A 12,304-nucleotide genomic window follows, 5' to 3' on the forward strand; every position below is an offset into this window, starting at 1 on the left:
TTTCATCTATTTGTATAGGTTAGCGGTTTGCTAAATGTATTGTCTTTTACCAACTTTTGGTATTTGTGTAGTGTTTCACGTTAATGATAGAGTAAATAAGCCCATGCAAAGATTGATTTTAGTGAAATTGAAGGTGTCGGAGTCTGGTTTTTAAATAATGATTTTTTTTTTTTCTTTATTTCCCAAAGCTTGATGTGTTTGATGCAGCTAAAAGATACCAGAAGGCTGGCTCTCCTCTCATTATTCTGGCTGGGAAAGAATATGGTTCTGGTAGCTCCAGAGATTGGGCAGCAAAGGGACCTTATCTCCTGGTATGATGATCTTCATTAAGTAGAATCATTGTTTTTCCTCTTGTATAACATTTTTGTGTGGTAGGGAGTGAGGGTTGGCTTTTACACGGGGTAATTTGATTTCTTAGGCAGAAAGCTAGCCATTTCCTGTACCTCATTTTGTTGTTTGCTTTGCTTAGAGAGCAACGCTTGGATTCTTTAATCCTGGACGCATGTGTAGATTGATGCTACAGTTCAAAATTTGTTTTTTAGCCATCTGCGCATAGTGATGTAACTGCAAGACCAGTAAAACTAGAAACTTAGTTTCTAAATAAGTTAAAACAGAAAGATGGGTGGCATTCTGACCTGTATTGATGTACAGTATATATTGTCATAGTCTAGGTTCTGTTTTGCACAAATAATACTGGCAAAATCTATTTCCAAAGCACATTTTCTCCTTGAGTCATAAGAATAAACACAAAAGAAAACAAAAACAAACTCTTAAGCACTTATAAAGACTTCTTTTTCCCCATTAGATAATAGAAGTGCATATTAAGCCAGTTGATTTAGCTTTTGTTAAGAAAGCAGCTTTCCTTTGTAGAAAGTTTATCCCTTGACAGCTAAAGTGCGGCTTTCTCCATTGTGTCCATCACCAGATAGTTAAGTTCTTCCATTTTAGGTGTGGATACTGCATAACCTGATATGTTTAGTCACACAGTGGGTATTTTTAATACCACATAAATTAACACAAGTATTTAAATTAAGAAGAAAAAATTACCATGAAATTACCAAGAAGGCCTTTGAACAACATGTAGAAGTGAAATTACAGATGGATCATCCTAACAATTAGTTTGTTGGAAGTTTTTGCAGTAGTAATACTTTATATCTACATTGCCTTTGCCACTTTACAATTAGTTGGTCCATTGAATGTCTTTTGAGGGGGCAGTGAGGCTTTTCTTCAAGCATTAATGTCAATTTCCTTCGAAAGCAATTTCATTAAAATAATAAAAACATTATGTATGTTTAAGGTGCTAATATCATGTTGTAAATACTTCTCTTTTTTGCAGGGAATTAAAGCAGTTCTAGCAGAAAGTTATGAACGAATTCATCGCAGTAACCTTGTTGGAATGGGAGTGATCCCACTGGAATATCTTCCTGGGGAGACTGCAGAATCTCTGGGACTAACAGGCAGAGAACGTTACACAGTTGTCATTCCAGAAGATCTTACACCAAGAACTATAGTGGACATTAAGGTAAAAAGTGAAAGTGTGCCACAGATTTTGAATGTGTTGATTTTCTTTTTTATAGTCATTACTGCTTTCCCTACTGCGTCAATCCACAAGAGAGTGGAGGCAAATCACTAACTAACCTGAGTAAACCCCGAAAATGTCCGATAACGACAATGATGATGTCCTGCGTTGACTAATAATTACTTCTCAACCTTTCTTGGTCGTTGACTGTTCTCTTAATTACTATGTACATAAGTTAAGTGTACGAGGTGCGATCCAAAAGTTCCCGGAATGCATTTATTTAAAAGCATACACACCAAATAACAATTAATGGTGAACAGTTCCTTCAAAATAGTCACCCGCTGAGTTGATACACCAATCCCAGCGACATTTCAACCTTTCGAAGTACCTCTGGAAGTCGTTTTTTGTCAGTGTGTTCAAGATGTCAGTTGTTACCGCTTGGATCTCCTCCACTGTCTCAAATATGCGTCCCTCGAGCCTCATCTTCATCTTAGGAAATAAAAAAAAAATCAGACGGCGCTAAATCAGGGGAGTACGGAGGGTGGGGAGTGGCAGTAAATTTTGTAGAAGCCAAAAATTCGCGCACATGATGTGTGAGCTGGTGCATTGTCGTGATGCAAAAGAAATGACTTATTAGCCCACATCTGAGGACGTGTTCAGCAAATTCAATTTCACAAACACCTTAGAACATCCCTGTTGAATGCTTGTTGCAACATTTCATGGCTTTCTTTTGCTTTTTTTCCCCAGTTTAAAACAGAATTTAACACACACTCTTTGCTCTTTCAAATCACTCATTTTCACGAACAACCCTTCACAGACACAACTGAAGTTTAAACAAGAACTGCGACTTGAAAAACAACTGCGCTGACGTTATAACGCGTGATAACAGCTCTCAAGGACAATTTGAACTGCTATCTAGCGACGATTGATATAACCAAACCTTTCTGGCTGCAGAATAAATGCATTCCGGGAACTTTTGGATCGCACCTCGTATATTGCATAATGGCACTGTTATTGTATTACTTCTTGGTTGCTCCAGTTTCAGAGTACTTTTACCAATATTTTTAATTCAAGTGATTATCAGATTATTAATTTTGTTATCCACAAATTTCATTTTATTTACTTTCTGGGGCTGCTTGTTGCTGACTTTGAGCTTTTTTGGTCATTTTCTTTTTTTCACTGAACTCATTTCATATTTTGATCAACTCCTGTCTCCAAGCACTTTTAAATTCTTCTGGGTGATGATCTTTTCCTTTTATTTATCTTATCTTTAACTCTGTTTTACCTGTTACATCTGCTACTGTCATTCTGTTACAGTAGTTTATTCATTAAAATTCAACCAAAGGGCACAAAGTACAAATGTCTGAAATAGTGTAAGCCGTCGTAATTTGGGTTGTTTATAAGAAATGTAATGATTTACTGACATGAGGTAGAAGTATATACATGATGAACAAGAATACTTGAATCCAATATTTGAAATGTGCTTCAATAGAAATATTCTAAATATGTAAGTCTAAATATTCTTGATTGTAATAGAAAGAAATCAAAAATAACATCATATTCGTAATCACTGACTCTAAAATAGTCTAAAATGATACTCCACATGCTTATCTTTGAAATGTATCATTTTTATCCTTCTGGGAGTGGCTGTTAAAGGGATAAGACCACCGGTAAAGAATCAACTATCAAAAAAAAAAAAAAGTTTGAGATTTGGTCGATCCCAAAAAAAGTCGTGTTACCCTGATTGAATTAACGTAAAAACTTTATACAGAATTGACATTTCTACTTCTTCTTTCGGCTCCTCCTGTTAGGGGTCACCACAGTGGATCATCCTCTTCCATATCTTTCTGTCCTCTGCATCTTGCTCTGTTATACCCATCACTTTCATGTCCTCTCTCACCACATCTATAAACCTTCTCCTAGGCCTTCCTCTTTTTCTTTTGCCTGGCAGCTCTATCCTTAACATCCTTCTACCAATATACCCAGCATCTCTCCTCTGCACATGTCCAAACCAACACAATCTCGCCTCTCTGACTTTGTCTCCCAACTGTCCAACTTGAGCTGACCCTCTAATGTCCTCATTTCTAATCCTGTCCATCCTCGTCACACCCAGTGCAAATCTTAGCATCTTTAACTCTGTCACCTCCAGCTCTGTCTCCTGCTTTCTGGTCAGTGCCACCGTCTCCAACCTATATAATATAGCTGGTCTCACTACCATCCTGTAGACCCTCCCATTCACTCTTGCTGATACCCATCTGTCACAAATCACTCATGACACTCTTCTTCACCCATTCCACCCTGCCAGCACTCTCTTCTTCACTTCTCATCCACAATCCCCATTACTCTGTACTGTTGATCCCAAGTATTTAAACTCCTCCACCTTCGACAACTCTACTCCCTGCATCCTCACCATTCCACTGACCTCCCTCTCATTCACACACATGTATTCTGTCTTGTTCCTACTGACCTTCATTCTTCTCCTGTCTAGAGCATATCTCCACCTCTCCAGGGTCTTCTCAACCTGCTCCCTACTATCACTACAGATCACAGTGTCCTCAGCAAACATCATAGTTCACGGGGACTCCTGTCTAATCTCCTCTGTCAACCTGTCCATCACCATTGCAAATAAGAAAGGGCTCAGAGCTGATCCCTGATATAATCCCACCTCCACCTTGAATGCATCCATCACTCCTACCACAGACCTCACCACAGTCACACTTCCCTCGTACATATCCTGTACCACTCTTACGTACTTCTCTGCCACTCTCGACTTCCTCACACAATACCACAGCTTCTCTCGAGGCACCCTATCATATGCTTTCTCCAGGTCCACAAAGACGCAATGCAACTCCTTCTGGCCTTCTCTATACTTCTCCATCAACACCCTCAGAGCAAACATCTCATCTCTGGTGCTCTTTCTTGGCATGAAACCATACTGCTGCTCACTAATCATCTCCTCACTTCTTAACTGAGCTTCCACTACTCTTTCCCAAAACTTCATGCTGTGGCTCATCAATTTTATTCCCCTGTAATTACTGCAGTCCTGCACATCCCCCTTATTCTTAAATATCGTCACCAGTACACTTCTTCTCCACTCCTCAGGCATCATCACACTTTCCAAGATTCCATTAAACATTCTGGTTAAAAACTTCACTGCCATTTCTCCTAAATACCTCCATGCTTCCACAAGTATGTCATCTGGACCAACGTCCTTTCCATTCTTCATCCTCTTCATAGCTGTCCTTACTTCCTTCTTGCTAATCCATTGCACTTCCTGCTTCACTATCTTCCACATCATCCAACCTCTTCTCTCTCTCGTTCTCTTCATTCATAAGCCTCTCAAAGTACTTTTTCCATCTGCTCCACACACTCTCCTCGCTTGGGAATACGTTTCCATCTTTATCCTTTATCACCCTAACATGCTGCACATCTTTCCCAGCTCAGTCCCTCTGTCTAGCCAATCGGTACAGGTCGTTATCTCCCTCCTTAGTATCCAACCTCTCATACAACTCGTCATATGCCTTTTCTTTAGCCTTCGCCACCTCTTTCTTCACCTTGCGCTTTATCTCCTTGTACTCTTGTCTACTTTCTTCATCTCTCTGACTATCCCACTTCTTCCTTGCCATCCTCTTCCTCTGTATACTCTACTGTACTTCCCCATTCCACTACCAAGTTTCCTTTTCCTCCTTCCTCTTTCCAGATGTCATGCCAAGCATTCTTCTTGTTGTCACCCTTACTACTACTTCTGCTGTAGTTTTCCAGCAGTCTGGTAACTCTTCATTGCCACCCAGTGCCTGTCTCACCTTCTCCCTAAACTCATCCTTGCAGTCTTCCTTTTTCAAATTCCACCATTTGATCCTTGGCTTGTCAGTTACTCTCTTCCTCTTCTTGATCTCCAATGTCATCCTACAGACCACCATCCTATGCTGTCTAACTATACTTTCCCCTGCCACCACTTTGCAATCTTCCATCTACTTCAGATTGACTCTTCTGCATAGGATGTAATCTACCTGTGTGCATCTTCCTCCACTCTTGTACGTTCCTCCCTCTTCTTAAAATACGTATTCACCACAGCCATGTCCATCCTTTTGGCAGAATCCACTATCCTCTGACCTTCATTCCTCTCCTTGACCCCATACCTACACATCACCTTTTCGTCTCCTCTGTTCCCTTCACCAACGTGTCCATTGAAATCCGCTCCAATCAACACTTTCTGTCCCGGTTCTATTCAATAAGGGCGCGCACAAAAAGGCGAGCTTCAAAAGGGCGACCTCAATTGGGCGCAGCGAATAAAGGCAAACACAACAAAATTATTACAGAAAATGTATTAGATAAAGGCAATGATTGAACGTATAAAAAGGCAAAAGCAAGAATAATAAAACATTCGCTCAATTGAGGTCGCCCTTTTGAAGCTCGCCTTTATTTACGCGCGCCTTTATTCGCCGCGCCCAATTGAGGTCGCCCTTTTGAAGCTCGCCTTTTTGTGCGTGCCGTTATTGAAGGATACCTTCTGTCCCATGGGTACACTGTTCATCACTTCATCCAACTAACTCCAAAAATCTTCTTTCTCCTCCATCACACACCCAACTTGCGGGGCATATGCACTAACAACATTCATCATCACACCTCCAATTTCCAGCTTCATAATCCTCTGTCTGACACTCTTTTCACCTCCAAAACACTCTTAACATACTGTTCCTTCAGAATAACCCTGACCCCATTTCTCCTCCCATCCACACCATGATAGAACAGTTTGAATCCACCTCTGATCCACCTGGCCTTACTCCTCTACCATTTAGTCTCTTGCATGCACAATATATCAACCTTCCTTCTCTCCATCATATCTGCTAACTCTCTCCCCTTACCTGTCATACTGCCAGCATTCAAAGTTCCTACCCTCCGTTCCACTCTCTTTACTTTCCTCCTGCCTCCGGACATGTCTCCCCCCTCTTCTTCTTCTTCTTCGGCCAACATTATTCCAATTTCCGCCAGCACCCTGTTGACTAACAATATTGGTGGCTGTCGTTGTTAACCCGGGGCTTGACCGATCTGGTATGGAAATTTGTATTGTTGTCCGCATATTGATTTGGCAAAATTTTACACCGGATGCCCTTCTTGACGTAACCCTCCCCATTTATCCGGGCTTGGGACCGGCACAAAGAAAAACACTGATTTGTGCATCCCCTTTGGCTGGGTTTGGGTTGATGGCACATATAAGATCAAGTAAAACAAAGCAAAGAGTCGCTGTAGCAATCAGGTCTCGTTCGGAGCTCTGTCTCACTTGAGTGTCAGTCCAGAATGAGATGCCACCTTCTGTGAGCATTTCAAATACATAGTCCTCTGACCAGAAGGGGCAAAGTCTGTTTCTCTCACTGGGCGTCTTCTCAAACAATACCACTGGCAATAGCACCCCCTCATGTCCCGGAGTGGAATTGTTTACCCAAGATGAATCAGGAGGGTGATCCTTGGACACACATGCATGAACCCCTGTGGTGGGTTTGTTGTGGCCTACACAACTTCCAAGTCCTACTGATCAATTTTTGCTGAAGACACCTATTGGTTTACCCTTTATCCTAGTAATTTGCTGCACAAAACATGGTCTAAAAAATGCTTAAAAATATGTTTTTTGGGTCTAGAAGGCCAAACGTTTGACGTCTTGCATAACTAAACATCAAGACAAGTCAAATGGTGTATCATTAGTGGGAATTTTCTTGTACTGGTGAGTCAAGAGGTGGCAGACAAAAAAAAAAAACTAAAGTGATTTTACACTTTTACAAACATAATATATAATGTGTGTGTGTGTGTATAAACAAATAGGGCCATATTAGTAGAAGTCAGCATAGCAGAATTAACAAAAAATGATTGACAATATGAAAAGTATAATGTATTGTAACTAGTAGTTTCATCAGTTATTGTACGCCTAAATAACAAATGGAGTCCTCTGCCAGTGTTGTTCTCTCAAGTTTATTAGAAGAAAATGGCTAATCTTACATATATATAATAATATATACACATCTATGCGTGGAAGTGTATGTTTGTCCAGCCCAGAAGTGAGATGTGGAGTCGGTGTGAGGGCTCCATCTCCAAAGAAACAGAAAACTCGCTTAGCCACTAATAACACAAGTGAGGCCAGGACTTCGGCAAAATAAAACATCCGAAGAAAGACAAAGTCGCTTAACCACTAACCTCAGCAAAATGGTATCCCTTTTACTTTTCCTCCCGCCACTAATGCCCAAGCGAGGTGAGCACATCGGAAAAATGAAACCTCTGAAGAAAGGCAAAGTCGCTTAGCTGTTAACATCAGCAAAGCGTTATCCCTTTAACGTTTCCTCCCACCGATAATGCACAAGCGAGGTGAGCACGTCGCCAGCTGCCACACTGATCTTCATTACCAATACTATAGCTTGATGTCAACCGTTTGTCCTGTTACGTTATGACAAGTGTACCTTCTTAGTCTTTAATGATCAATTAAATCTTCTAGTATGTTTCTAACCTGAAGCCAGAATAAATCTATTTTTGAATCCTCCTAGGAGAGAAACGCCCAGAGTCGGTCCTTTCAATTACCTGACATCTCTACATTTCAATATTTTTCTGATGATGTCAATAATTTCCGGGACCCCGAGTTTTTTACAGTACGGGCTTACACAGCTAGTATGATCATAACGTTATTTTGACAAAAGTAATGCATCATGTTTTTTTTGTTTTTGGTTTATTGAAATTTTATTTGTATTAATTAATGTATACTATGGTAGATTGATCACTGTTTTATTTTGTTAAGCATTTCGTTTAAGCATTGTCCTAAAACTTTATTTTTTGCTTTTCTTCTACAGCTTGACACTGGAAAGACCTTCCAGGCTCGAATGAGATTTGACACGGATGTTGAACTCACTTACTTCCGCCACGGAGGCATCCTGAATTACATGATTCGAAAAATGATCAAGAATTAATCTCGAATCTAGACTAGGAGAGGAACACCAGGTTTAATCCTGCTGAAACACCACCCCAAACAGAACAACGCACAAGAAGTAAATTTTTAGATAAATAAAACTTTTACATAGCATTTTTTTTTTCTGTGAATTGTATTAATCCAGTGCACATTTATACTTAATGGTGATGAAAATGATTTTTTACCATTTTAATTCCAGAAGAAATGACAATAGTCTATAAAGATGGAGAAATGTAATATTGCCTGTGATTTTGTTCCCTCCAGTCCTGCCATACGGACATTTTGCCTTTGATTTGCAGAATGCACTCTTAACAGAAATTTCAACTTGCCAAGTTTAACACACACACACACAAATGTTTCTCTGTCACACTTGAATCCGCACTGGTTTCATAACTGCTCTTTGTTTTCTGAAAAAATAAAAATGGGTCTCTTCTTTAACCACAGTACTCTGGACTCTTGTTTAACGGCTGCAGGTTGAACTGGTTAAACATTCCAGAATTGGCCGTCTCACTTCGTGAAACCCAGGAAAGAGGTCAGATTTCCATGAAATGCTTGCTATGTTAATAAATGATTACAGAATGTGATTTTCAGTTCTGGGAAATGTAGATTTAATGAAATAGGAAATACTCGCAGTGTACTGTATATTCATTGAATAATGATGTATCATGTTTATGCTTTTAGGGAAATAGCACAGATGCGTAGAGGTCAGTGGTTGTGCACCGCAGCTCTTAAACTGTGGCTGCGACTGAATAAACAGAAATGTGAGCCGTGAGCCGTACAGACGGAGTTCTTAGTGCCCCGGGATGTTTTTAGAGCTTTTCTAGTGGTGCTGCCACACTGATCTTCATTACTAATACTATAGCTTGATGTCAACCGTTTGTCCTGTTACGTTATGACAAGTGTACCTTCTTAGTCTTTAAAGATCAATTAAATCTTCTAGTATGTTTCTAACCTGAAGCCAGAATAAATCTATTTTTGAAACATTTGAAATGTTCTCTTTCCTCCTCATCCAGGTGCTGGGTTTTTTAACTTAAAACAGGCGAGTTTGCTTGAAATTCCATTTTAAAATAAGGTCAAATTTGTAAGTATATTTGTAAATATCACGGTCAAAAATGTGTTGTTCATTTTTTCCTTTTTCTTTTGTCTATACAAGGAGAGTTTATTTGAAATGCACAAGAGAAGTGATATTCCTAAGTGATTAAATAGCTTAATCTGAGTGGGTGGAATGCTTTTCTATTTTTCCATATGAGACAACGGATGGTGTCCTGGGGGATCTCCTCCCAGATCTGGACCAGGACATCACTGAGCTCCTGGACAGTCTGAGGCGTCTGATGGACTGATACATAATGTCCCACCCAGAGGTGTTCTATTGGATTGAGGTCAGGTGACTGAGCGTGGGGTCCAGTCAATGGTATCAATTCCTTCATTCTCTCGCCACATGAGGCCGGGCATTGTCATGCACCAGGAAGAACCCAGGATAGGGTCTGACAATTGGTCCAAGGATTTCAACCCGATACCCAATGGCAGTCAAGGTGCTGTTGTCTGGCCTGTAGAGGTCCATGCGTCCCCCCATGGATATGCCTCCCCAGACCATCACTGACCCTTGACTGAAACTGGTCATGCTGAACGTTGTTACAGGCAGCATAATGTTCTCTGTGGCTTCTCCAGACCCTTTCACGTCTGTCACATGTGCTCAGGGTGAACCTGCTGTCATCTGTGAAAAGCACAAGGCGCCAGTGGTGGACCTGCCAATTCTAGTATTCTATGGCAAATGCCAATCGAGCTCCACGGTGTGGGGGCAGTGAGCACAGAGCCCACTAGAGGACGTTGGACCCTCAGGCCACCCTCATGAACTCTGTTTCTGATTGTTTGGTCAGAGACATCCACACCAGTGGCCTGCCTGCTGGAGGTCATTTTGTAGGCTCTGGCAGTGCTTATCCTGTTCCTCCTTGCCCAAAGGAGCAGATACCGGTGGGTCCTGCTGATGGGTTAAGGACCTTCTACGAGGGGCCCTGGCCAGCTCTCCTAGAATAACTGCCTGTCTCCTGGAATCTCCTCCATGCCCTTGAGACTGCGCTGGTATCCAGAAGGTTGCCAGTTCAAATCCCTGTCACTGCCAAAAAAGAAATCCTACTCTGCTGGGCCCTTGAGCAAGACCCTTATCCTGTAGTTGATCCAGGGGTGCTGTACAATGGCTGACCCCAAGGGGTATGCGAAAACTAACAAATTCCTAATGCAAGAAATTGTATAAGGCGAAATAAAGAACAACAAAAAAAAAAAAAACCTTCTGGCAATGGCATGTATTGATGTGCCATCCTGGAGCAGTTGGACTACCTGTGCCACCAAACTCTGTAGGGTCCAGGTATCGCCTCATGCTGCCAGTAGTGACACTGACCGTAGCCAAATGCAAAACGAGTATCGTAACAGATGAGGAGGGAAAAATGTCAGTGGCCTCCCTCCACCAGTTAAACCATTCATTCCTGTTTTGGGGGTCGTCTCATTGTTGCCCCTCTAGTGCACCAAAGCAGCTGAAACTGATTAACAAGCCCCTCTGCTACTGAACTGACCAAATCAATAGCCCAGAAGTTTCACTGACCTGATGCTATACTCTCATTCAAAAGTGGTCCTTTAATATTTTTGAGCAGTATATTAATTTTGTGATTTTTCACATTCCATTTTATTTGCTGTTTTTTTATTAGTTATGCAGACACTCACAGTGATTAATAATGGGCTAAAAACAATTCAATGTTTAGGAATAAAAGACATACGACTGTTAACTGATCTTGTGAGTGGGTGCAAGTGTGCTCAGAAGTCCGGAGTTGTGCTCATTGCTGCCCCCATATTAATCTGTATTGGATTAAGCAGTGTCACTTAGATAAAGAATATCCCATACATCATCGGGTACAAAGTAAAAAGCAACCCTGAACAGGAGTACACACAAACTCGCTTTTATATATGGCTTATTAATGGGTATCCAGAAGAGGGGATTCATTCCCTGAAAATGTATAAAGTACCCATTTAATCCAACTCTGGTTCACAAAGGGCCAAAGTCTATCTCACGGAAGCGTCTGCTGTCAGGCGGGAACCATCACTGGAAAAGTTACCTGTACATCACAGGGCCCATTCAAGGCACTAATGGATGACCTAATGTGTCTGTATTTCTCTGTGTAAAGAAATCTTCCTAATGTTTAAAATTTCCCCTTAACAAGCTTTCAACTGTATCCCCGTGTTCTTGATGATCTCGGTTTAAAATTAAAGTCTCGATCCACTGGACTAATTCCCTTCATAATTTTAAACACTTCAGTCATGTCTCCTCTTAATCTTCTTTGGATTAAACTGTAAAGGCTCAGCTCTTTTCATCTTTCCTCCTAACTCATCCCCTGTAGCTCCGAATCAGCCTAGTTGCTCTTCTCTGGACTTTTTCTAGCGCTGTTATGTCCTTTTTGTAGACTGGAGACTAAAACTGTGCCCAGTATTCCAGAAGAGGCCTCACCAGTGTGTTATAAAGCTTGAGCAGAACCTCCTGTGACTTGTACTGCACACATCAAGGCGCTATATAACCTGACACACTTCCTAGTGGCTACTGAACACTGGCAGTTAGGTGTCAAGTCCACTACAACTCCCAAGTCCTTCTCATAAGGTGGACTCTCGATTTTCAGACCTCCCATTGTGTATTCAAACCTAACATTTTTACTTCCTGTGTGTAATCCTTTACATTTACTGACATTACATTTCATCTGTCCAAACCTGTCTGCTGTCCAAGTCCGTAATACTCCAAGTTAATTATTCAACGGATTCTCGATTATCTGCCAATCCACCTATCTTGGTATCTTCTGCAA

At 41.1% G+C, this 12,304-nt stretch overlaps 1 protein-coding gene across 4 annotated transcripts in view; it reads left to right on the forward strand.

The window, feature by feature from the left end:
- Positions 1 to 8,903, forward strand: part of aco1 (aconitase 1, soluble) — a 113,229-nt gene extending 104,326 nt beyond the window's left edge. For all 4 annotated transcript variants that reach the window (XM_028805829.2, XM_028805830.2, XM_028805831.2 and 1 more), the window contains 3 exons: positions 189 to 311; positions 1,337 to 1,522; positions 8,350 to 8,903. In XM_028805829.2, coding sequence (XP_028661662.1) covers positions 189 to 311; positions 1,337 to 1,522; positions 8,350 to 8,466 — 426 coding nt within the window. In that variant the 3' untranslated portion in view covers positions 8,467 to 8,903. The remainder of the gene's footprint in view (positions 1 to 188; positions 312 to 1,336; positions 1,523 to 8,349) is intronic.
- Positions 8,904 to 12,304: the final 3,401 nt, after the last annotated feature.

The sequence above is a fragment of the Erpetoichthys calabaricus genome, chromosome 7, assembly GCF_900747795.2.
Source record: "Erpetoichthys calabaricus chromosome 7, fErpCal1.3, whole genome shotgun sequence".
Taxonomy (NCBI): Eukaryota; Metazoa; Chordata; class Cladistia; order Polypteriformes; family Polypteridae; genus Erpetoichthys; species Erpetoichthys calabaricus.